Source organism: Aedes aegypti, chromosome 1, assembly GCF_002204515.2.
Source record: "Aedes aegypti strain LVP_AGWG chromosome 1, AaegL5.0 Primary Assembly, whole genome shotgun sequence".
NCBI lineage: Eukaryota > Metazoa > Arthropoda > Insecta > Diptera > Culicidae > Aedes > Aedes aegypti.
Genome location: NC_035107.1, coordinates 5,744,332 through 5,771,983, shown reverse-complemented (window position 1 = coordinate 5,771,983; position 27,652 = coordinate 5,744,332). Strand labels below are relative to the sequence as shown.

The following is a 27,652-nucleotide window of genomic DNA, read 5'->3' as shown; positions in this document are numbered from 1 at the left end:
CAGTGTGTTTTTTGAAAAATGTCACAACTTTAAGTAAAAAATTAGTATACAAAATTCAAAAAATGTTTTTTGAAAAATACATACGAAGTAAGAATAACTCTTTCCCTTTCGAATGCGGCTTAAAAAGTTTCAATTGGACGTGTAATCACAGAGATATGGACAGAACACTTTTGTATGTTTTTGAGGGGGTGAACCCAAACTTTTGCACGGGAGTGTATGACCAGTAGGCGAGTTTCGGCGCGTATTTTCTTAGAAGAAAAGAGAATTTTGTTGCTGGTGAGTAATGGAAGAATTTCTTCTCTTTCAAGAAATTTTTCGCCTACAGATCTGGTCATATATCAGTTTGATAATGCTTAATTATAACATATGTGCTGTTCGTTCAGAGATTTCCAGAAAACTTGTCTAGAGACTTGTCAAGCGTTCACTCCAGAAAATAATTCAAAAAACCTTTAGAATATCTTGCAATGATTACTTCAGGGATATTTTTAAAAGGTTAGTTTATGCATGTGTTACAAAATTTCTTATGTTCCTACATAAATTATTTCTGGAATTCCTCATGTTATTTCCACAAAAACCCTCCAAATTCTTCAGGAGTGGTCATGATAACAATCCAATGGCCATTTCGGGAATCAAAGAATTGTCGGTCTAACTTTCAGATGAAATTAAGGTTTATAATTTTGATCCAATAGTTTTCACTAGATAGACAAATGTGAACAGTACCTTCAACGAGGAACAACATATTCTATCATAAATGCAGTTACGTAACATTACTAATATTCTTTTCTATTTTCCCCTTACAGGTCAACATCTAAAGAAAAACAACTCGTTGTCCGAATCGTCGTCCGACATGATGGACCTGGAGGACGGAATCGAGACAACGCCGAACATAGGTGATCAAAATCGAATGGTTCCATTTTACGGAACGCATCTTACCGATAAACAACAATTGCAGCAGCAGCAAAACTGCTGTAAGCAACCGTCGAACGGCGGCGGGGGTGGTGTTGGGGGCGGTGGCCTCCCCGGAAGTGGTGGGGGTGGCGGTGGTGGCGCCGGCGGTGGAACCAATAATAACTTACAACAACGCCACAATAGCGCATTAGCCGTTAGTATCGAAACCGATGTCTGACTACTGGGTATGATTATTTTCTGCTAGTTTATCTTCTTGATTTCCCGATTTATAGTTGATCCACCCCCACACGCGGTGACGACGCTCGGTGGCTGTTAAAATTTAAATGAACACAATGTTCAACTTACTTTGGAAACTACAACCACCAAACGTCCGAGCCAGTACTGCATTGCTCCTTCATTCCATGCACTTACACACCGAAAAAAAAACTAATTGATTACGCTTCACCCCACACGAACAACACACCGCTCACCTATCTATCAATTCGAAAATTTGAAAGTTCAATCCGTACTTAACGCTAAAATAACTTCGAACGAAACACGTTGAGACAAACACCAAATGCTCCCTCGCAGTAGGCTACCGACCTCGATCCAAGTAAAGCCCATCAGAGCCTACTACTATATCAGTAGAAATCGCTTTTCGTTGCGTTCGAGAAGATTCGGATTCGGAAATTTAACATTTGAACAAAAAATGACAAAATTACTTCCAACGCATCGAGAGGCAAATCGGAAAATGGACGACGGAACGACTGTCATGTGATTTGGTTGAACTGCGAGCCCTAAAGATGTGCACCTTCCCACGTCCATTCGTTTCCATTTGCAAAGCAATGACGTCGACAAAACGACGAAGAAACGATTGAAAAATTGCACCCACGTTGCAAGACAAACCCACCTGTTGATGATATGAGTTCTAATGATTTGTTTTAGTTCTGTTATCCACCGAAAAACCCAGTATAGTATATAGAGTTACAATATTCAATAACCAATATCTGCTTGTTATGTTACAAAGCTTTCGATGAAACTAGCTTCAGTTATCTATTTCGCTATGAACTCCGTAATTTTCTCCCAGAAACATTCCATTTAGTTTTGCTGAACGAAATATAGCAATATCTCCTTCCCCCAGTTTTAGTACCAAATCAATAAATTAATCTCTGCCTATCTTCCAAACATCGAAGTCGTCGTCGTCAGCGAGTCCCCGTGTGCCTCTAAGTTTACTCACTTTCTCGCAGTATTCAGTGAATCCGAATGCAATGGTAACCTTCAAATGTTTGTAACTAATTTCTATCAAGGCCGGCACGGTATCTTAGGAAGCTCTGAAGTCCCCGCGTTACGACAGAGAGCGAACAACGAATAGCATCAGTGAATAGATGGTGATCAAACCCAAGCGTGATCTACATACTGAACAAAATATCATACAAATGGAACGAAACGTGGACGAATAATACTTGATCAATAACATTATTAACATATAACTGATTACTGTTGAAATGGAGTGACTGCTGTTGAATCTGTGAATATGTGTCTTTCCCCATGAGTTGATCCAAAACAAAGCGTCGATGACCATCCGCCTCCATCAATCATTGTCAGCTTTAAAAGGGAATCAACATACCGTTTTAACTCAAATTTTTAACATGACTTGTATATTTTAAGCAACTGACTTTGATTGGTGGGTATCCAAATAAATTATTTGAACTTTTTCATAGGATGGCAAATTCTATTCTATTCTATTCCTCCACTTTGAAGAGCTTTGTAAAATATTAAACTAAGCTTTTCCGAACAGAAGAAAATTACTGCAGAACCAAACTAGGATATTCCGTACCAGGTACTTAATTTTCAATACTTCTTCTTCTTCTTTCTGGCATTACGTCCCAACTGGGACAGAGCCTGCTTCTCAGCTTAGTGTTCTTTTGAGCACTTCCACAGTTATTAACTGAGAGCTTTCTGTGCCAATGACCATTTTTGCATGCGTATATCGTGTGGCAGGTACGAAGATACTCTATGCCCTGGGAAGTCGAGAAAATTTCCAACCCGAAAAGATCCTCGACCGGTGGGATTCGAACCCACGACCCTCAGCTTGGTCTTGCTGAATAGCTGCGCGTTTACCGCTACGGCTATATGAGCCCCCTAATTTTCAATACATTCCACCTGAATAAGGTATGCAATAACCCTACATAAGAGAAAACATATCTCAAATAATATTTTATGCATGATGATAGATCTTCGTATATTCTGTAAAACCCAAACTTTGAATTGAATCTATATGTAAATAATAGGGGAACTTGATCCAATTCGGACTATGTTCTAGCGAACTTTGGGGCAAGTGTGCCATAGGGGCAAGTGTGCCACCCCTGCTTTAGCTTAGCTTAGACTGACTACACATATCAATGGTTGATATTCCGCGATTGACCGAAGTCAGTGAAAATGCACAAAGAATCAACTAGAAGTTCGGCTGGGATTGGCCATAATCTTCGTCAGTGTGCATAATTCAGTGCCTCTATTTATACAGGGTCAATAACGGTGCCGGCCACGTCTTTGAAGTCAGGTAGAATTGGGGGAAGGAATGTTAGTGTGTAACCTTTGCTATTTGGAGACCGTGTTTGCCTCTGCATCTCCGCAGAGTTTATAAACGGATTTTGCGGCGAGCAGACGCTTTTGATTTTGATTCTGCGAGTGAAAGTTACCACAATGGCGCATCTCGGTAGGTATTATTTTGCGAGCAATTTTGGGAAAAAAATGAATTTTTGGAGCGACAGATCTCCAAACATGAAAGTTTTTCAGAGCGGCAGGTCTCTGGTAAAGAATTGTCAGGAGCGACAGGTCTCCGATCCTAGTTTTCAGAGCGACAGGTCTCTGATTAAGAATTTTACGGAGCAACAGGTCTCCGATGCTAGTTTTCAGAGCGACAGGTCTCTGATAAAGAATTTTACGGAGCGACAGGCCTCCGATGACAGTTTTTCAAAGCGACAGGTCTCTGGTAGAGAATTTTCTGGAGCGACAGGTCTCCAATTATGAGATTTACGGAGCGACAGGTCTTTGTTCATATATTTTCCGGAGCGAAAGATCTCCGATAAGAGTTTTTCAGAGCGATAGGTCTCTGATAATGAATTACTCCAACCAAAAGTCTGATTCAAATCCAATCCAAACTCAATCAAAATCCGATCCAAATTTGATTCGAATCAATTCTTATCAAAGTCTGAATTCAGTCAAAATATGAATTGAATTCAAACCTTTCTACAACAAAGCTTATCCTTCTTCGAAATCTTATTCAGATTCCATTTCGATCCATATTTTATCAAAATAATGTCACATTTCTCGTATCACAATTTAGATATTTTATTTTGACGTCACTCCGTGTAGGCCAACCAAAGCCAATCCAATTCCGATCTAATTACAGTTAGATGCAAACAACTCCCTTCCAAATCCAATCCATTATCATCCATATCCAATTAAACACAATCATAATGCAAGATAATTGTTATCTTAATTCTGCACAAATAAAAACTAGTTCAAGCCAATCCAAATTTGGTCCAAACCGAGATTTGCATACTGATTTCAATCAAATTCCATTGCAATTCATCTATCTCTTTGATTCTTTCAGATAGGTTTTCATACCATTCATTCAGTTGTCCGGATACCTCGCCCCGCCTAGTACAATGTGGAAGCCTAACGCTTCGAAAACGGACTACAGAGACCTGTCGCTCTGGAAAACTTGGAGAACTGTCGCTCCATTTAATTTTTACTTGAAGACCTGTCGCTTCAAAACAGAGACCTGTCGCTCTGCAAAATTAACTTGCACACCTGTCGCTCCATTAAATTAACATTCAAAGACCTGTAGCTTTGAAAACAAATCACAGAGACCTGTCGCTCTGGAAAACATGGAGATCTGTAACTCCGTTCAATTTTCACTCGAAGACCTGTCGCTTCGAAACAGAGACCTGTCGCTCTGGAAAATTTAGCTTGGAGAACTGTCGCTCCATTAAATCTCTATTCGAAGACCTGTCGCTTCGAAATTGAACCCCAGAGACCTGTCGCTCTGGAAACGTTTACAAGGGGACCTCTTGCCCCAAAATTCATCTGAAGATTATTACTGTTCTTCATAACTCACCTACCGATATGCGCCATTGTGGTAACCGGCACTCGCGGAACATAATTTTGCAAGGAATTGCAAAATTAAACTAAAGGTGTTAGTTCACCCCAAAAGCTTTTGACAAACTGAAGAAAATCCCAAATGGATCGATCATCATGCCATCCGCGCACCACCTTCCAATTAGTCTTTTCTGCCTCACTCTTTCATTCAAGCATCCTCTTTCATTCTGTCGATAAAGCATCCTCTATAATGATGCTTAATAGTGTGCGTGGTTGAGCTTTACATTTAACGCTTTACTCATCCTCACTTCATCAACACAACCAAAGGCTATCATCGGGCTAGAATAGTATTCAAACGCAAACCGAAACGAACATGAGCTTTCGTTAGCTGTCAGAAGAAAAGCTCGCGTGCGTGAGCGTGCTCATTTTGCCGTGTAAAGATACACTGAATGAATTGTTCTTCGTATTTTTTTTACGCACATACTATACACCACATTCGCTCCCCTCTATACTCTTACAATACTCAACTGTTTTTTATACTATAAAAACCATAATGTAAAAACTCTTAAAACGCTTTTTGATTTTTATTTTTGCCCAAAGTTGCTCAAACAGGATTTACTCCTAATAAGAAATCAAACATTTTCAAAGCACAATACAAGTTAGCTTGTGTTAAATCATTTATTGTAAATTTCAAAATCAAATCTTATCAATGTAACAATATGTTCGAGTGTTTGATTTCAGCTTAACAAAATCTTTTTGCCGTTTGGATAAAGCTCATAAAATCAAAAATCGATATCCATTACAATCAAATTCCCATAAATAATATCCACATAAAATAAAAGTTCAATCGAAATCCAATCCAATCAAGATTCAATAAAAGTCCACTCCAAAGCCAATCCGATGTAAATCAAATTCAAATTCAATCTCAATCCAATTCAAATTCAGTCCAAATCCAATCAGAATCCAAACGAATCCAAATTCAACCTAACTTCAAAGCTAAACCAAATTCAATAACATATACAATACAATCCATATCCAATCCAAATCCAATCCAAATCCAACCCAATTCCAATCCATTCCAATCCAAATCCAATCCGAATTCTATTCAAATCCAATCCCATCCAAATCTAATCCAAATCAAATTCAAATCTAAATCCATTTTAAATCCATTCAAAATCCAATCCAAATCTTATCCAAATCCAATCCAAATCCAATTCGTTTTGGAACATCTAGTCTACTAATAAAGAGAAATAAACATTACATTTACGTTTGATTTAGTTTTCAATAGATTTACTGCTCATTGAAATGAGTATAAAGTGAGAAAGAGAAATTGGATAACGCATTGGTTCAGTTTTGATCTGGGAATAAATTTTATATGTATTTTAATCGGAATTAATAAATAAATTTTGGAAATGACTTGGTTTGAATGGATTGTGTTATGACTGAAGAATGATTGGATTGGAGAGATAATTGAGACTGGATTTGGAGTCAATGGAATATGATTTACATTCAAATTCAATTAAGATTTGATTTGAATTGAATTGTATATGGATTGGATTCAGGTACTATTTAAATTTGGATTGGATTTGAATTAGATTTGATTTGGATTTGGATTGGACTTGGCGTGGATTGAATTTTGATTGAATGTACATTAAATTTTGATCGGATTTGAGTTGGATTTAGATTGAATTAATTGAAATAATTTATATGAATTGTATTTGAATTGGACTCAAATACTATCTATATAAATAAAAATGGAATGGTGTTTGTATGTCACGAAATAGCTTACGAACGGGTTAACGGATTTGAATGATTATTGCTCCATTTTGTTTGTCAAGGGTTCCGACGTGTTTGTGTGTAAAAAAAATCCCAGTATATTTACCGCGAAGGCGGAAAAACGAAAGTGAACGGAACTGTCATTTTGTATGGGACGATCCATATCGTATTCAATAGCCTACTTGATGGCAAGACGAAGTTTGACGGGACCACTAGTTCAAATTGAATTTGGATTGGATGTGGATCAAATTTGGATTGGATTTGAATTCGATTTGGATTAGATTTGGATTGGATTCGGATTGGATGTGGATTGGATTTGAATTGTATTTGGATTGGGATTGAATTTCGAGTCGATTGAATTTTGGTTGAAAATGCTTTAAATTTTTAAGTAAGATTTAGATTGCATTTCAATTGTATTTTGATTGGATTCAGATACTATTTGAATTGGATGTTGATTTGATGTGGATTGAATCTGGATTGAATTTGGATTCAATTTGGATTGGATTTGAATTTGATTTGGATTGGATTTGGATCGGATTCGATTCAGATTGGATGGGATTGGATTTGAATTGGATTTGAATTGGATTAGATTTGGATTTGGATTTGGATTGGATTGTATTTGGACTTGGATTTGGATAAGATTTGGATATCGATATGGATTAGTTTTGGATTCGGATTGAATTTGGAGTCGATCGAATTTTGATTGAAATTGCTTTAAATTTTTAGGTTGGATTTAGATTGCATTTGAGTTGTATTACTATTTGTATTGGATTTGGAATAGAATCTGATTTTAAATGGATTTGAATTTGATTAGGATTGAATTCGGATTGGATTTGGATTGGATTTGAATTCGATTTGGAATGTACTTGGAGTGGATTGAATTTTGATTGAATGTGCATTAAATTTTGATTGATTTGAGTTGGATTTAGATTGAATTAATTGAAATAATTTATATGAATAGTATCTGAACAGGACTCAGATACTAGTTAAATTGGATTTGGATTGGATGTGGATTGGATGACGATTGAATTTGGATTGGATTTGAATTGGATTTGGATTAGATTTGGTTCGGATTTGGATTTGAATTTGAATTTGGATTTGGATTTGGATATGGATTTGGATATGGATTGGATTTGGATTCGGATTGAATTTTGATTGAAAATGCTTTAAATTTTTAGGTTGGATTTAGATTTGGAATGGATTCGGATTTGAATTGGATTTGAATTCGATTTGGATAAGATCTGGATTGGATTTGGATTGGATGTGGATTGAATTTGGATTAGATTTGAATTCGATTTGGATTGGATTAGATTTGGATTTGGATTGGATTCGGATTGTATGTGGATTGGATCTGAATTCGATTTAGATTTGGATTCGGATTGAATGGAATCTGAATAAGATTTGGAAGAAAAATAAGCTTTGTTGTAGAAAGGTTTAAAATCAATTTATATTTTGATTAAATTCAGACTGGCATTTGATAAGAATTGATTCGAATCAAATTTGGATCGGATTTTGAATGAGTTTGTCAACGGCTTTTGGGATGAACGAACACCTGAAGTTTAATTTTGCAATTTCTTGCAAAATTATGTTCCGCGAGTGCCGGTTACCACACGCAAAGGTTACTGGGAAGGATGTTTGTTAATGGGGAGGATCGTTGGGTCAAAGGATTCACTTTGATAAGTGATTAGACCATGATAAATAGTTTTTTGTCAATTATAAATATGCTTTTATGAAAATATAATATTTTCATTTGATATGAACAATTTCTATGTAAAGGAAAATTATGCCGACACTTGAGGTGACGAACCATTCATAGTTTGTTGAACAAATATCTAAATGGAACATTCCTACAGCTGTCAGGACGAAAGCATGTGTTATTATATTTTACTTATTTGAAAAGAAACAAAAACTCGATTGGCTGGAACATCATAGAACACTCTTATTCTTATGCCGACACTTACATTGGCGAACCATCCAAAGTTTGTTGAATAAAGTGAACCTTTCGCAAGTCTACACTTGTAGTGTCGAACCATTCAGTTTTTTTTTTATACAGTCAAACCTCCATGAGTCGATATTGAAGGGACCATCGACTCATGGAAATATCGAGTCATGGAACAGCTTTTCTTTGGAACGCTGTTTGAAGGGACCATCATAGTAACCATGATTTTATGTTTTTAGTATGGTTCCATGAGTCGATATCGAGTAATGGAACATCGACTCATGGAGGGATGACTGTAATTACAAAAATAAAGATAAAAAGAAAGGGGTGTTTTGAAAACAAAAAAATGTTAAACATAAATAATTCATGAATTAGAGTTTATGTCGACACTCACAGTGACGAACCATTCATAGTTTGTTGAAAAATCATATTTACGTCCTACCGTTGTATCGATTAAATGTGCAGTCATACGTATTTTATAGATTAGAAATAGTAGCATGGAACGAGCTCACCAATTGATCCGTCATCCTTGACTGAGCAGCAACAATCCACATTCAGCTTAACTCGTTTGCTCGGCTATATAAAAGCACTCAGAGAAAATAGGCGCAAGACCCGAGAGGGAAAACAACTGACGACTGCTCGGGCTTTCTTGACGCACTGCCAAGGAGCAATCGTCAAGGTCGAAGATCAAACAGCACTTTTTCACTTTACTCGACCGACACGCGACATGTTTGATCCTGCCCTCGTCACCCGCTCCCGCAGAAGCAAGCGTCAAGGTCGGAAGATCAAACAGAACTCAGGGGCAAGTGTGCCACCCCTGCTTTTTATAAAAACTACAATATATATTTTCTCTTTGAACTTAACAATATTTTCCCTTATAGTTCGCAATACAATGATCAAAATATAATGAAAATTTCTCTATTTTTCACGTATTCACATCGACTTTTGCGAAGACAACCAAATTTGAGAGGATTTTTATAAGATTTCGTTGTTTCTAAATAGCATGATAAAAGGTAAATTACAGCCGACTCTCCATAACTCGATATTCAAGGGACCATCGACTTATAGAATTATCGAGTTGTAGAACATACCGATAACAAAAATTTCAAAATCAAAGGCTCAAATTTCTATATTTCTTATACTTTTATGATCATTTCTGCAAGCAGCAATATCATTTTGTTGATTGCATTTTAAAAAATATCTCTGGACATTTTTTTCAAAATATTCGAAAAATCCCTTATTTATACCAAAAAAATATTTTTTTATTTTTATGTTTTTAACTTTTATTACAACTTGCAAGTCCTTTATTCACTGCCAAACCAGAAATGGTCCATGTCTCCCTGTATAAAAATGGGTTTTCAGATGGAAATTGAGTTATGGAGGGAAATTTTCCTCCCACGTGGCATCGACTAGTGGAGACATCGAGTTATAGAAACATCGACTTATGGAGAGCATGATGTATGGGAATTTGAAGGGACCGCAAAATCCATCGAGTTATAGAATATATCGAGTTTTAGAACATCGAGTTGTGGAGAGTCGACTGTATTAACAGATTTTTCTATCGTACTGTACATCATCTTCTTCTGCTTTCTGGCATTACACACTTCCACAGTTATTAACTGAGAGTTTACCGTGCCAATGACCATTTTTGCATGCGTATATATGAGTAATATCTGTGAAAATCACTAGATCTACTACTAGCGATCTTAAGTTTTACTTCCTTGCTTAAACATGTTTTACACTGAATAAAAATCTAAAAAACGAGGATGAATGAATCTAAAATAGTGTTTTGATAGCGGCGCAGCCGAATTTTTTTTTGATTGAAAATATTTAGTGCCACAAAAAGGACATATTATTGGTTCAAAACAATTTCCCTGATTGTGGCCGAAATTCCCTGAGAATTCCAGGTTCTTTCCAGGTTTAGTAAAATTCCCTGAGAATTCCAGGTTTTCCAGGTTTTTCCAGGTAGTAGACACCCTGGTGAAAGACCTGGGAGTTGTGCTGATCAAGAATCATCAAGAACCAGTGAATCAAATTGTCATGAACACAGACGAAAAACAAACAACAAAGCAGGTGTGTCACAACCGTTTGTCTCAATTTATGCGAATTATGATGCAATCAGAAGAAAAATTATCATGACAATCATAGGAGGCAATATTGTTGCAATCTTTTCAACTCGTGATTAATCAGTTATTTTAAACAGAAAATCGAATTTGTTTTATGAATGCTGTTGGATAATGTGGCAATGTTTACCAATACGGAGAAAGTTCTCGAACATTGCAATGCAAAACCTAGAAAATCGTTGAGCACGCGGTGAGCAATCATTGTCATATTCTGTTCAAGTGGTGATGAACTGTTATTGCGGAACAGAATTGTTGCAACAAGAATAGGAGAGGACAATGTTGCTGCGTGTTGGCTGCCAATTGATTCACTGTCTAAAACCATGGGCTTTATCTTCCGTATTGCTAAGGACTTCAACAATAAGCATAAGCATAAATATTGATGACCGTAAAATTCGTAGTTGCTACTCCGTGATTGACCGGAATAATCAATAATAAGAGCGCCGGCCACGTCCTTACGGTCATCGGAGAAGGGAAGGAATGTTAGTTTGACACCCATTGCTACTGAAGACCGAGATCACCTCTGCATCTCCATGGTTTTCACAGGAAGGAGTTTTTGTTAGTGGGAGTGTTTCAAAACCTACATGATCAGGATTAACGTTGGTAAGTAATGTGAATCATGTAGCCTCAATTAAAAAAGTTATCTATCAATGCGTCGACATTTTTAATATCGAACTATTCAAAGGTAATTTTTAGTACCTAATTGTTAAAAATAAATCAAAGAATAGTTACATCTATTTATTTCTTTATGAAACAGGAATAAGGGTTTGATCCAGTCGCAGCTCCTGCTGCACAAGAACACTATCTGGACTATTCTTACTATAATTTTTTAGTCTCTATAACAAAATAGGCACTGAATCAAACGCAAGCACAATTAAAAAATTCACGCACTTGCTCCGGCCATTTGACCATTCTGCCGGCAGAATGAAATACAGTCGACCCTCCATGAGTCGATATCGAAGGGACCATCGACTCATGGAAATATCGAGTCATGGAACAGCAATGGTATGTAAAGCAGTTTGAGGGGACCATCATAGTAACCATGAAATTTGATTTTTAGTATGGTTCCATGAGTCGATATCGAGTAATAGAACATCGACTCATGGAGGTTTAGCTGTATCTTTTAAAGAAGGGAAAAATCGTGACAGCAGATTTAAATCTCAACCACTCGCGCGCACGGCCTGCTGCGATCTCCTCTATTGCTAAGGACTTCAACAATGTTCAAAATCATTATATTTCTCGCTGGTATGATCTACACTCGAGTACTGCCCATCGGTATGACATACGTATTACAAAACGGTTCAGATTGGATCGAATCTGCTCAACGCCGCTTCATCCGTTTTGCAGGCGTGATCCGTTCCGGTTAACAAACTATAGGTACAGCTTGAAGCCAGTTGATTGAGCTGGAAAGTTTTTAGTTACGCATAAACGTCGCACGGGCAATGGTTATTGCAAATACACTACAAGGCAGGTCCTGCTCTTCTGGAGTCAATAAAAATAGGAGTAGTCGGGGCGGTATGGCCAATGGGGTGGAATGAGCACCCATAGTCCATTTTACGAAACGGCAACACTGATGATATTGCTGTTACTTTCACACGTTACGACACCGACTTCTGTCAAAATATCATTCATAAAATAAGCGATCAGCTGTTCAAAAACGTCTCGTAAAATGGACTATTGAAAACTGCATGTATTCTCGCATAACTTTTAATCTTACCCTAAAAGCCATTGGTAACCGAATGTGTAACTTCTATTTACCAAGCAAACAAATGGATTTAAACGTTATTCAACTAAGCTGCGATGAAGAGAAGATCCTCCTTTATCTCCCAAATGTGATAGTTTCAGGGTGTCCATTCAAAATCAGTTTTCAAATTCCCGGATTTCTCCCGGATGTCCAAGAACTTAAAAAAACAGATTACAAAAAGATCCTGCTACTCGATATCAGGGCTGTTACAACAGTCACGAATTTCGCCAGGCCAGGCGCAAACATCACGAATGACTGCAATTCTGTCGCGAAAATCGCGGATTTCCTAAATCATGCCACAAAAATCGAAAATAAATTGTTTTGACACAAGTTGTGCAGTTCATGATTAGGAAATTTGTATTTAAAAATGTAAACTCTCGTCATCTCATTGAGTGCTGTAAAGTGCAATTTATAGTTTAGTCACTATGGCCCAGTTTTGCAGAAATGGCGTTTTTTTCGTTCAAAATCAAGAAAGTTTACTTGAAACAAAATGCATTCACTATATTCAATTCTTCAACTGAAACACAGTGACCACAATTTCATCGTATAAGTTCAGTTTTAAACTGAAAAACTGTTTGTGAAGTAGGGGGAGATCCCCCAGTACCGGACACTTAAGCCACTAAATTCATAATTCGAAAAATATTGATTTCATGGGCTCGTGTTACCCATTTATGATAAATATTATCATTTTTATAGTGTACAAAAATAAGTTTGAAAATATAAATAAGAATTTTGACATTGAGTTTTGATGATGTATTTTAGTACCAAATTGATCGATCTTGAAAGGTGGCACCCAATACCGGACACGATCTGGAAATACCTCGAATTCTGTAAATTTGAACATAATTGAATGTGTACACTATAAAAATAGTTTATTATTACCAATTCAATGCAATTGCCACATTTACAAAAATAATTTGAGTTTGAAAAATAGCACATTTTACGATGGTGTTATGAATGTTCATTCTTCTTAATTTTATTGCATGTTTGATACCATGGTCGACGGAACCCATGAAAAATGAAAGTATTTTGAGACACTGATGCAATAATTACAAAGATATCATATAACAAATCAAGCTGTCCGAAACTGAGGGACAGGAGGTGCTTAACCAAAATTGTAATTTGCCCATATTTACTTCAATTATGGTACAAAATACATTCATACTATCAAATTAGGATTATGTTCGATCATGCTTGCGGGATCCAAAGTATTTTTTCATATTCAAAATAATTACTAAATAGGCTCAAAATTAAGAAGATACGTCATTTTTTTTAAAGATTTTCAAACTTTTCTACTTTTTAAAAAAGGGATGCATATTTCAAGGATGTGTTATTCTACGCAAACATTAGTCTACATAATAGCTTTCTTTTCTACTAATACACCATCTTGATTGGACCATGATTTCTCAATGTTTCGACTTTGTCCGGTATTGGGTGCTGTCCGGCACTGGGGGATCTCCCCCTATCGATGATGGCAATAATTACGATGCGGATTCTTGAAAGTAAAAAATGTGGTGTAGGAAAATATAAATGGCAATAGCATTTCAAAAAGCATTAAAAAATATAAATTCTGAAGGCACTTGCTAAGATGGTTAGGATTCATTGTGTATCTAGATATAATATCGAAAAAATGTCAGTTTAACAATTTGCTACCATTCTGAAAATGCACAATCCGAAAGCTTATAATTTAAAAGTCGATAACGGTGGCGGCCACGTCCTTACGGTTATCGGGGTATGAAGGTAATCCGCTGGTGCTAAGTTTATATGCAAAATTTGAGTATATGAATTTTGCACCGTTTATTTTCGGAAAACGTGCCTATTACAAGGTAAATAAACTACATTTAGGTATATTATTCTAGTTTCCAAAGTTAAACTTCACAATAAAATGATCAAATGCAAAAGCTGTATGATTTTTCAACGTCATTTTCTGCATTAGGGGACCCACATTTAGTAGATGGAGAAATTTATTATACTTATTTTTACATTATTACATGAAAAACAATTTTGCCCCGGTGGACCATTTTCAATTATTTATTTTCAAGCTAGGTTTATGATACATTATTATTTCCTAAAAAGAAATAGTTACATGCACTGATAGAGATCAACGAAGTACTGCCGAAATTAAGAATAATAACAGGATAATATAACAGAATAGTTTTAGTGATAAATTTGCCCCTGGATTACGGTACTAAGAAAAGTGCATCAAAGAACACAGAAATTTGTTAAAACAATTAAGTTTACACAACAATGTTAAAATATTTTTTACGAAAAATCGATTGGGTATTGTGACATGAAGATTTCGATGACAATTCGAGAGGGATTCGCGATAAGGGCCTATCTGACAAATCAATAACAATGAGAAAATAATCAATGAAATTCTCATGTGCAATTTTTAATCCCAATTGGAGAAAATATAGTAACTTTAACCTTTCCACTTTAATACACATTTCATAAACCTAGTTTTAAAATCCTCATCTGTGGTATTGATCTCCTATAGTTTCCCTAGCTATTTCGTACTAAAAAAATATTATAAGGTTTCGCCTTAAACGCACTCTAGGATGCCAGTATCGCCCAATGTTATGAGCCTGTAATCGATATTATTTTCAGTGTCGCCTATTACTTTTGCGCCGTGTTTACATTCTGGATTCAATTAAGCCCGCCATGTACGCCTTGTTTATTTTTTGTTTGCAGTGTCGCCGTTTACTCTCGCCGTGTTTTGATTTAGATTTCAGATGCGCCCATCACTTTGATAAACAAAAACACAGGCGTAATCAATAAAGTGTGTGGTTTGGCATGAGGTGAAGTTTCGTCTTCTACAAATTTGCGTTTTTTTGAATAGTTAAATTATCAATAGGGGAAAAGTTCAAGTGCAGTGAATAGACAATCGAGCTACAATTTCAACGCTATATTTTCTTCAATTGTGTACATTTTGTCAGTTTCGCCTGATTCGCGAATCTTTCTAGAATTTGAATATTTTTTTTCGCGGGTTGGTGCTTCTGCTTCCAGTCGCGGATCGAATTTCAGAAGTCGCGGCTTTCGCGGATATCATTTTGAAGTTTTTGTAATAGCTCTGTATTTTTGGTTACAATTTTTAAAGAGTTTTAGATTAAAAGATAAAATATATTTGTTGAAATATCTAAAAGATCGTGACCCCCTCGATTAGGGTATTAAAGCCCTGTCCTAATTTTAGTACCAAACGCTAAGATTTAGACCAGAAACACATGTTTACTAAATATTTAAATGGTTTTCGTTGGTGTAAGTCCAAAAAACATTTTCTACGGTTTTTGAGATTTTATCAGACCCCTTGGTTTAAACTCAAATTTTGGGTATATTTTGTTTACCGTGTCCCTTCCGAAATGTCAGATAGGAACAACCCTAGTGTTAAAACTCTCAGGTTAAAACTAAAAGCCCTGTGGCATTTTTTTCGACAAAGTGATCGTCGAACATGATCAAAAGTGTAAAGGTTCATATTTGGAATTATTTTTAAAATTAAAGTTTAAATATGTTATATCCGTTATTTGAGCTTGAAAAATTGCTAAAATAATCGCAAGAACATGCTCTTTCGTATTATTAAATAAGAACAAGAATTCATTAAACATTTTAGGACCCAATTCATAGGAAGTTCAGAGAAATTTTGGAATTATATAAACAAATAGCCAACCCATTTCCTTCTAAGAATGCCTTAGGAATTATGACATGGCTTGTTCATGGAGAAATAGTTGATCTGATGAAACTCATGTTGAATCCAAGAAAAAAAAAATACAGAGACGGTATTTACAAATACATGTTATTGTTCTCCTATGAAACTGGCTGAAACTTTTGACATAAATCCAAGATTGCAATTTCCAAGTAATCTTCAAAAGATTTGATCAAGATATCAAGAATCTTGTCAACAACATAACAAAAATCTGGTCAAGAATACCTAGAGGCCCTCGTTATTGTTTTATCCAAAGATCTAGTTACGAAATTTGTTTTGGATGATTGAAAGAATTCGCTGTCAATCTGCAGAAATCTACACAAAATCTCGTCAGAGGCCTCATAATTACTTTGTAATTGATCAAAGACTAGTCAAATTAGTAATCCTGACAAGGCTTCATCAAGAATCAGTATCATCAACAACCCTAGAAATCCGCCAAAGGGAACTCTTAATGAATCTGTCCAGGATTTCAGAAGATCTCCCAATAAATGCAAACTTTTTTTGGCTTAGCATTTTGCCAACCTCTAAAAATCTACTAAGAATTTCAAGCAAAATCAGCCTAGGATCTTTTCTAGAATCCACTAAAAATCTTATTAGCAATTTACTAATACTTCAGTGATCTCTCAGAAAGAACTTTCAAATACTGGTCAATTATCGGTTCGATTCCAGTAAATATCTCATTAAATATTTACCAAGAACTAAAATGGAAATCTAACACTCATCTCGAAAAGCACCTTGCCAAAAATCCTTAGTACCCTTCTAGAAATGTTTTAAAGATCCTACTTACCAAAAATTATTCATAATGTGAAGTACTAATAAAAGACGACTTAAAATTTAAACAAACCGGTAGTTTTATGTTTGAAATACATATTTTCCCGGGTGTTCTCCAAATTCCCGGGTATTTCCCGGTCATTTGTAATTCCCGGGTTTTTCCCGGTTTTCCCGGATGGATGGACACCCTGTTAGTTTTCATCCTGGCGCATTCATTTGCTTAGAAACAAGAAGCTACACACTCGGTTACCAATGGCTATTAGGGCGAGATCACAAGTTTTGCGAGAATTCTTGAAATATCATCTGCAATAACATGCAACTCCAAAGCTAACAAGAAAATGAAGCAATAGGCATGCTATTAGTCAGTGTTCTAAACTCAAACAAAAAAAAAAGTTTAAAATTTTATCATTTTAGAATTTTTTTAAATTTAATCTTTTTGCAGAGTTTTTATAAATACCGTGCACCCCCGCTAATTTGAACGGTACCTCATGCAACCCATCGGGGTTCATTTTTAATTTGAACATCTAGTCACCTTAGAAACGTGTTTCTGGTTACCTCTCTCACTGTTTTGTTTTGATTCTGCGTTCCGTTCCAAGAGCTAAATGACGTTTGAACCATTTTTAATCTGAACGATGTGCAAATTAGCGGGGTACAGATTAAAAAGTGTTCAGACTAAATGTGGTCAAACCAACGGTGGTACCCGGTACTAATAATTTTCAAGTGTATTGAAAAAAAAAAATGCATTTTTAGATTACATTAGATAATTACACAACCAAAAATAGGGTGCTTATTTCACCCCATCGGTAAAAAATCGACTCAATGACTAAAAAATTTTGATAAATCACTCATTCATTCGTGAACTTTATCAGACAACGGAAATCATATGGATCTAATGTATTGAACTAAATATTGTTGGAAATCATGCTAAAATCCAAAGATTCCATAATATTTTCAGCATTTTTATCGCCTTTCCTTAAGGTGGCCAAACTGCCCCACTTTCCCCTTCGTTCGTCCGAGGGCATTGCGGAACAATACGATATTAAGGATACCGTTTCGACGAACAAATTCCGGCCAATAAGGTGCAATCGACCAAGCTGAGGGTCGTGGGTTCGAATTCCGCTGGTCGAGGATCTTTTCGTAAAGGAAATTTTCTCGATTCCCAGGGCATAAAGTATCTTCGTACCTGCCACACGATATACACATGCAAAAATGGTCAATCGGCAAAGAAAGCTCTCAGTTAATAACTGTGGAAGTGCTCATAAGAACACTAATCTGAGAAGCAGGTCTGTCCCAGTTGGGACGTAATGCCAGAAAGAAGAAGAAGGTGCAATCGTTGGTTTACAGCGTGCTTTTCAGCTATTTTGGACGACTAGTTTTAACCTGTAAAGTGCCGGGACTAACCTACAATTTTCAAAATATTCGTTCTCAGCAATGCACCAACCGATTTTCAAAATTTTTTACTTTTGGCGAAGGGGAATAGTTGTAGTTGTAGTGTCTGTTTTAAAAATAAGAACCATTATTTAAAAAAAAATGAAAAGAAAATCATGGCCTATCAGGAAATTGTTGACATCCTCATAAAGAAACTTTCAGAAAAGAGGAATATATTCAACAAATGTTTTCAGTAATAATAATTGATTTTGTTATAAATGTAAATAGATTTTGTGGTCAAAGAAAATACTGTGCCTTTGGAGATAATTCTGAACAGATAATTCTCAGCAGTCACTCCAATTCCAGATCAGATAACATCCAGAAACACTCAAAACTATTCTAACAAACTCTCTTCTTCTTTTCTGTACATAGATTTCCAGTTCCTGACCACCAATGCTAATCGATTCCTGTTTCCCGGTTCTTTTTGACTCTTCCACAGTGAAACGGACTCTTCGTGCTATTTTTTGGCCTGCCGATCTGATACGTTGGCTGCCAGTTTCACCTAAGGCGGTTTGAAACCGCTACTCGCCACACACCGTTACTGCTGAGCTACTTGAGCTGTGCTAGAGTAAACCACTACCAAATAAAAAACCGAAAATAAAATAACGTGCACATCCACATTATTATAAATACACGCGTCGTAAAACATCGAAGATAACAACAAGCATAAAAAAAACTACATTTCTTAAGCTACTAAACAATTACCGAACTGCTGCTGACTATACTGCTGGCAGAGGCGCGGAGACGAATCGACTAGAGTTCTACGATGCTGGTCCAGCAAAAACAAAAACTAACAAAACGACTTAAACTACGAGCGGAAAGCAAGGAGCAAGTCAGAAGGCGAACAACTCTAGTAGTACTGCAACAAATTCAACAACCAACAAACCAAAAAATCCTATGGGAGGATGTTCAGAATCTAAGAGTAAACTAGGTTTATTATTTATTTCCGAATTTTCAAACGTCCTAGTCAAAATTCATTTCATTCAGAAACCAGAACTGGTCAGAAACTTTAAATGATAAATGAAATCCAAGCTCTCGTTAGCGAAAGAGAGTGACGAGTTCAGTAAGTAATAATAAAACAAAAAAAAACTAGAAAGCAAACAAAAGGCAGCGGATAGTTGTAAAACAGTTTTTAGTAATCGAAAACTAAGCAAACGTTGGGCAGCAAGACAAAGAAATACAAACCAAAAACACACGATCCCAAATAGCAAACAAAGAAAAAAAACAACAGTCAAACATAATTATACTGTATACGCTCGCTTGTTTAATGATGACACTAGGCAGAAAAGAAAACAAATCGTTAAGAGCCGTCTCTAGGACGCCTGCAAGTAGCTTAGGACAGAACCCAGAGTAACTTAATTCAAGAGAGAACGATCGATTTCGTTTTTGTTTTCGTTAACCTCGGAAAACAACAAAAAACCCTAGTGCAAATCAGCAAAACCGTGTTACCGATCGATTATTAGGTGCATTCGTTTCCTTAACAGTTTATGACAGAGCCACACTTGAAAGATATTTAGTAGAAATCACACAAACTGCCCTTCATTGACGAAGAAATAAGAGAAATACTCACGAATCGTGAAAAACCGCATACAAAACACACAAACACACACGATAGTTAGCAAAAATGGTAAGGAAAAACAAAATTCAAAAACCAAAAAATAGAACGAGAAAACAGACGACACTTTCATCTTCTTTTCCCTTTGGATACAGTTTTGTTTCTTCGTAAGATGATAATATCTTAAAGAATGTAGGAATCGATTTTTTCCTTTCTCTTCTTCAAACCAAATCAAAGAACGATGCTAACTAGTCACATGAACACTGAGATGCTGTTTAAATTTATCGTGAAAAAAGAAAACTATAAATATTATCTAAGAGACTACAAAATAGTTAAATTGAAAAATGTTATTAATAACGAATGTTTTATAGTTGAATTTCCAAAGCAAAAATAAAACAAAAATAAAATCTTTTTTTTAATCCCCGAAAATGAAAGTAGTTTCATAAATTAATTATCGAACAAAGAGAGGAAAAAAACACCCAGCCACACAGAATAGCGTTACGCCCTTTAAGAAATAGTTCTAAATCAGCATTCATCCTTAAGCTCGTTTCTTCTTTTCCTAAAAATCGAACAAATAAATCTTATTGAAATTACCATAGGAGACGACAACAGCAAAAACAAAAAAGTACCGTACGTTTCATCACATTTTTCACACTCATTCATAGTTGAACACTTTGTATCTTCTCAGTCGAAGGACAAATCACACAAGCAAACAACTAGTAGCGATAGAAAGCCCCATCGGACAAACAACTATATTCACTCAACTCGAAAGCTTTAAATCTTCCAAAGATCAAGTATGAACGGATTTTTTAACTTTCAGTTATTTTGCTAAGCCACAGCCATCTGTGATCAGTTTGTAAACGACTAGCGCTTCTCTCTATCGCGTAATTTAAATATTTATCGAACGAATCTGTTTTCTCGGATACGGACCCCAGACAAACAAAAAACCGACCGGCGATTTTGTGTTTTTCAACAAAGCAAGCGAATCGTAGCAAACGACACGTGCACACAAACACACCAACACTCACACACAAAACACAGAACCGCGTGCAAAGAGGACGAGTAAGAGTTTTAAGACTATTTTATGCATATCAAAAACAGTATAAGTAAATCTTTAATAAGAGAGCGAAGAGAAGGAAATCCCCCCGGTAGAACACACTCACAAACAGGAGAACAGACACACGAGAACGATTCGGAAGCCGAGCGAACAGAAAAAGCGAAGAAACGTAAAACTAAAACTACAAACTAATTCGAAAAAAAAACGTAAGCGGTTTAAAACATTACAAAAGTGAAAAATGAAACGACTACAACAGGAAAATCAAAGGGTGAAATAAAATACAGCATATACACAAATGCACGCAACAATAACGGACGGGAACATCTGACAAATGTGCGTAATAAAATTGCAAGGCAAAATCACATGTAAGTTTGATTTTGGCACTTTTTCTCTGACATAAGCAACAGCAAGCGGTGAGGCATCGGAAGTGAATCGAAACAACCATCTTCAGTATCCATTTCACTGTATCAAAAGCCGAAGTGAAGCCGAATCGACTATTTCACAAGCCATCCAAGAAGGCTCTTGGTTGAAGACCTGCTGGCACTCTTTCTTTTTCTATCATGGCTGCTATGATTAACTTTTGCTATTTGTAGCATAGCATCTCTGGAGTTGACCTGTCAGGCAGTGAATGTTAATGACTGAATTAACTGGGAACTACCCATAAATATCTGTTTCGCTCCACAAGTCTACCAATGAGAGACGAATCGCTATACCGGGCCCTCCAGCAGTGGAAAGTTCGGGATCAAAAGCGATACTGCATTTTAAACAGCTCCTCTTGTTATCAAGCACAGCTGGTCGGCATAAAGGCGCAATATCCTGCAATCGCAATGTAGTCGACACTATAGAAAAAGCTTCTTTAGTAAATTGTAGATCATGCCTTGACAAATACTGGAGAACCAACTAAGAAACACATACCTGGATGTATGTTTGGTAAACAGGTTTAAGAGACAAACTAAGCAGGTTTAAGATCGCCTTACTTTACGTCCAAGCTTGATCTGGGATGCAGACTGTCCGATTGTCTCCATTATTTCTGAACGTTATGCTTTTGGCTAGGAATCACCCATGAATAACAGACTAACGTCTTGTATCATGGAAAAATCTTGATTAGAAGCTCATTTGGGCTATCGACATATGATCGCAGAATTGCTTTGCCAAGCTCTTGTTTGTCCAGTTGTAGGAAGATCGAATTCCACGATCATGATCTCATTTTAGTCGACAATACCGAAGGCTTCATGAGCAGATGCGGATGTAGGCACTCACATTCCGTATTTTATTGAAGTACAGAACTTAACAGATACTTAATCACCGATTGAGAAACTTTGCATACAAAAGCGTATTGGTTGGTAAACTAGTGTTGGTGACAGTTATAGTTATCTTACGTTCATACATGAACTGGATGCAGACGCACCAATCATATTTCACGTAGTGGAGCTGTACAAGTTCATGGACGTCTGCGGTGCATCAGCGATTGATGTTCCGGTAGTTCCAGATTTTGTATTTCCGGTCGACAAACTGTTTTTCAAGAGCTTAAGACAGCCATAGCGATTGATGAAAAGAGGAAACTCAGCGATGAGCTACCATCTTCTCGTGGATAGCTTCTGCTGTACGTAGGAGACGTCTTCATTCCACTCGGTCCACGGCTTTCCGTCGCCAGCCACGCATTCTGCGAAGGGTTCGCAGAACGTCTTCAATTTGATCGATCCATCTTGCTCGCTGCGCACCACGTCGTCTTGTGTCGGGCGGATTGCTTCCGAGAACCGTTTTTACCGGGTTATTATCCGACATTCTGGTGACATGCCCAGCCTACCGCAACCTTCCAATTTTTGCGAGGACTGGTTCTTCTAGCAGCTGGTGCAATTCATGATTCATCCGCCTTCTCCACGTTCCGTCTTCCATCTGCACTCCGCCGTAGATGGTCCACAACAACAAGAAAACAGAAGAAAACACCAAGGGCGCGTTGATTCTCTGCACGTACGGTCCATGTTTTATACCCATAGAGGAGTACCGGTCTAACCAGCGTCTTGTAGATGGTTAACTTCGTACGATGGCGAACTTTGCCAGATCGACGAATTCTGCGGAGTCCAAAGAAACAACGATGTGTCTGGATTTCTCTGCTGATGTCGTTGTCGGCGGTCACCAGTGAACCCAAGTACACGAATTCTTCGACAACCTCGATTTCATCACTGTTAATATGAACTTCTCTTGAGACCCTCGCTATCATGTACTTCATCTTCGACACATTGATGTCAAGTTAGATTTGCCTAGCTTCATCCCTTAGTCGGATCTACGAATCCATCATCGTCTTAAAGTTGCGTGATACAATATCAATGTCGTCGGCGAAACCAAGTAGCTGTACGGACAGTAAACACGAAAGCCCATCACCTTAACCATAACCCTCTGTGAGATTGGAAGGACCTCGAGAGTGTCTTTGATACTCGGACTACGTACATCACTCGCTCCATCGTCGTCGCCTTGATCAATCTTATCAGTTAGGCCGGGAAACCGTATTCGTGCATGGCGGATTGAGTATCTGGTTCGTTGTTGCACGTTCGCTCATAAATCCTGCTTGATATTGCCCAACGAATTCGCTAGCAATTGGTAATAGACGGCGGCATAAAATTTGAGAGAGTACCTTGTAGGAGGCGCTCGACGCACGATAATTGGCGCCAACCAACCGCTCGGTAGCTGGTCAACTCCAGCGGCTTTTCTGTTTTCAACCGTCCAATCTCCGTTTCTACCTTTTGTAGATCTGGAGACCAATGTCTTTCGGCCTCCACGCGTGCTTCAAAAGTTATTTCCTTGCCATTTTCGCTACTGGTCACATCATCATTAAGGTGTTCGTCATAGTGCTGCCGCCACCTTTCGACCACCTCATGTTCATTCGTGAGAAGATTTCCGTCAAGATTTTTGCACATGTCGGCTTGTGGCACAACGCCTTTGCGCGAACGGTTCAGCTTCTCGTAAAACTTCCGTTACTCCTTAGCGAGGTACTGCTCTTCCATCGCTTCGCGATCTCATTCATCTGGATGGTACTTCTTTCTTCGGAAGATCAAGTTTTGTCTGTTCCGTGCCTGTGTATACCGTGCCTCGTAAGTTATCGTGCGGTGTTGCCGCATTCTCGCCCATGCTACATTCTTCTCATTCTACAACTGCTCGCATTCGCCGTTGTACCAGTCATGTCTCTGATTCGGAGGCGCTGAGCCTAGTGCTGCTGCTGCGGTGCTACCTATGGCAGATCGGATGTACCTCCAGCCATCTTCAAGAGTGGCGGTACCAAGCTGCTCTTCCGTTGATAGGACCACTTCCAACTGCTATGCGTATTCTTGGACTACTTGTTCTCGACTTTCTCAATGACGATCAACAGTAATGTTGCATCGTAAACCTCCGCCGTATTCGCCACTTAGCGGATCGAAAGATTCGATCGATGTTTGAACAGATTCCACACCTTCCATGCCTTAACCAGTTCGGAATTCTTTAGTATTCTGCCATTCTTTTCTGACTATTCAATGACTTCAACACCCAGGATACCGGCAAATGGTAGAATCTCCGAGGTTTTTCGATCCATCTGTGGGACGCACATCACCTTCAAGTGGTCTACCGTCAGACGGATATGTACGCCTTATGACCTCCCCACTTATACTTCCTATAAACTCACATTCTTCCAGGTCAGCGTTTCTTTTTCCCAAAGGACAATGCTAAAACATACGATGTATCACTGTTTTTCTTTCAAGTTCAACTTCAATTCTTGGAAAACTAACTTTAAGGCTTGGCACCGTAGCTCAAGTACTGTATCAAGGATCCTTTCCACGTTGTCCAACACCAACAACTCACATGTTGCAGCGATGACGCTTTGTACTCATCGCAATGTCGAAGTACAACGTTTCCACGAGATGAAATTGTAGTGCTTACCACTGAAATACGTAACTTCAATGTAAGTGGAGGTAGAGTTGGTAATCCTTGATCCGTTGTATTCTTACCTTCTCTCAAAGTAGATCCTGGCTCCATTATATGATGTACAGACAAAGAAATGTTAATCATCTGGTGTAATTCACGTGTTCAGCGTAGTGCTGCTGACACCTTTCAAATACATTGAGTCCTCTCACTATGCTTGTCACGCGTAGAATATTCTATCGAAATAGGTCGCTCCACATTCTGCCGATTGTACAATCTTTATTACGATTTCGACGATATCCTTGGTAGATTTAACAGTACTCTTGTACTTTCTATCATCGAAGTTTTACCAACGCTATCTGGTTTCGTACAAGCTATCTCCAAATCGCTACTTCCGGTGACGAACAGTGAACCGATTCCGCTCGCCAAGCTGGTCAAAAAAGTGTCATTTTCAGTTCAATGGTCACATCTAATTTGCTTTCATTCGTAACGCGCTCCTTAAATCAAATGCACTGATATTAAAATTCAGTTTCCCTTCATTTGCAACCACACATTCATACCTACAACAACAAACAACACACAATATGTCAATTACATCAAAAAGCAATGAATGCGAAAAGATAATAAAAGAGAAGAAAACCACGAATCACGCCAGAATAGATTCAGTCATTCAGTTGAGTTTAGTAACAAAAAGAATTTACTCAGTTCTCACATATATCAACACAACCACATAAACGCGAAATTGGTGCTGTCAAATCACTCTCATTCTGAGTAAAAAAAAAAACAAATGTTCAGACGCATTTGCACGCATTGCTACTCATCGCCCATCCTCGCACCCCCCCCAGGAAACATGAAAGAGAAAACTCGCGAGCACGACATACGGACTTACATAGGGACAGTATTTTTTTCGCTTCGAATTAGAACTTAACAAAAAACCAAAAAAAAAACCTAACCAAACAAGGGAGAGCAAAAATATCGCGCGAATAATAGAAGCATGCAAACACTAGATCAAAAACCAAAAAAAAATAAGTAGATAGTCCTTAACAAATCATCGTAATCTCTTAAACTGAATTGGCACTTTTCCCCCCAACTGAAGGCAAAAACCAAAGCCAATTAGGAAATTCTCTTTTTCTCTTTCCGATTATGCCTCCTCTTTTCTACGCGGAACAGGCTGAATGACCTTTCGGTTTCCGTGGTCAGTTTCGGCTTTCGGCCCGAAAGTTCTAGAGGCAGCATATGTGCAAAATACTGAAAATCGAGCTAATTGTTAGTCAGGCGAAACATAAAATAAAAACGAAAGGGAAGCAAACAAATAAAACGGCTAGTTTGCATGAATAGAGGCTTTTTTAAATCTTCCATGAGTAGAATTGTAGTAAACGAGGAAAACAGCAAAAAACGAAACAAAAAAAAACTAAGCAGCAGTGCATCACACACTCACACATACATACATACACAAAACAGGAGAAGCAAAACCTACGCTGTCATTCTCTCGCGTGAGTAATCGTTTTTTCGAAACTCTTTTTTGATTTGAAGTTTTTCCTTTTTACGAATTCGACGATAGGACAAAGAGAATTAAAAATGAGAAAAAAACACATAAATAAAATGAGAATAAAATTATCCAAAACCAAGATTCTTATGACTAAAATGTATAAATTATCTTTATATAGAGAAAAAAAAGGTAACAAAACAGATAGGAAGGAAAACAACTGAAGATAAAGGAGAATACCGATACGAAAACTCAAAGTAACCTAGTAACGCGGCAGCAGAGGTGCACCTATGGAAGTAGACTAACCGAGATCGCTGCTAACGCTCACACTGATAGCATTTTAGTTCGCGCCGGAAGCGAGGAAAAGTTCATTTTCTGATGCAACTGAGAGGAAGGCAGATCAGATCGAACGCTCGAGCCTTTTAATTTTCCTACCAACGCAAACAAAAAAAAAATGGGAACGATAACAACAACAACAACAAATTCATACGCTTTAATAAACAGAAACTAGAAGGAGAGGAAGAAAACTGCTGAATAACAGAAGCTGACCTATGATGCTACATTCATACGAAAACTACTTTACGGATCCAGTACCGAAACGAACCATGTAATTTTCTGCCAAAGATCGACGACACAACTTACTAGAGAGAAACGGAAGGAACTATTCTGCGACTGAACAACTGATCAACTGATTAGCGACTGACACATAAGACCAATACTTTATTCAGAAACCAATAGGCCATGGATTCTATGCGAGCGTTTAGAGTCGTTGTTCAAAAACAAAATTGAGACGCAGTAGTCCTGATGCTCGACTTGAATTTTGAGAAAATTGAGAATATCTCTCTTTGTAACAATCATGATCCACAGCACATCATGAGAGTCTGTTTATCATTCTTTGCTACAGCTCTGCTTAAATCGGAGGGATAATTGTAAATGATGAAATCCATGTAAACAAGCTCCAAATCAGGGGGACAGTATTGCTATCCAATGTTTTGGAATTGTTTATCGCGTCTGTAAAATAAAACACCTGCCCCCAATGGCAAACAAGCAAGAGATTTGAGTTTTATCATCGCTCTCTCTTTGGGCCTCTCGTTTGCTGCTGTTATTTATCAAACTTGTTACAAATTGTTAAACATTGCTGATCAGGAAGCAACACAAACGTGATATTTTTCATGGCTTGCTTTGATCTAGTTTTG

At 37.5% G+C, this 27,652-nt stretch overlaps 1 protein-coding gene across 6 annotated transcripts in view; it reads left to right on the top strand.

Annotated features, from left to right (window-relative positions):
• Positions 1 to 22,385, top strand: part of LOC5572028 (potassium voltage-gated channel protein Shaker) — a 544,814-nt gene extending 522,429 nt beyond the window's left edge. For 4 of the 6 annotated variants that reach the window (XM_021838824.1, XM_021838822.1, XM_021838823.1 and 1 more), the window contains 2 exons: positions 801 to 1,133; positions 18,907 to 22,385. In XM_021838824.1, the coding sequence (XP_021694516.1) occupies positions 801 to 1,126 (326 nt within the window). In that variant the 3' untranslated portion in view covers positions 1,127 to 1,133; positions 18,907 to 22,385. Of the gene's footprint in view, positions 1 to 800; positions 1,134 to 18,906 lie in introns of those variants that run through there. The other 2 variants (XM_001660084.2, XM_021838825.1) reach the window with 2 other exon arrangements.
• Positions 22,386 to 27,652: the final 5,267 nt, after the last annotated feature.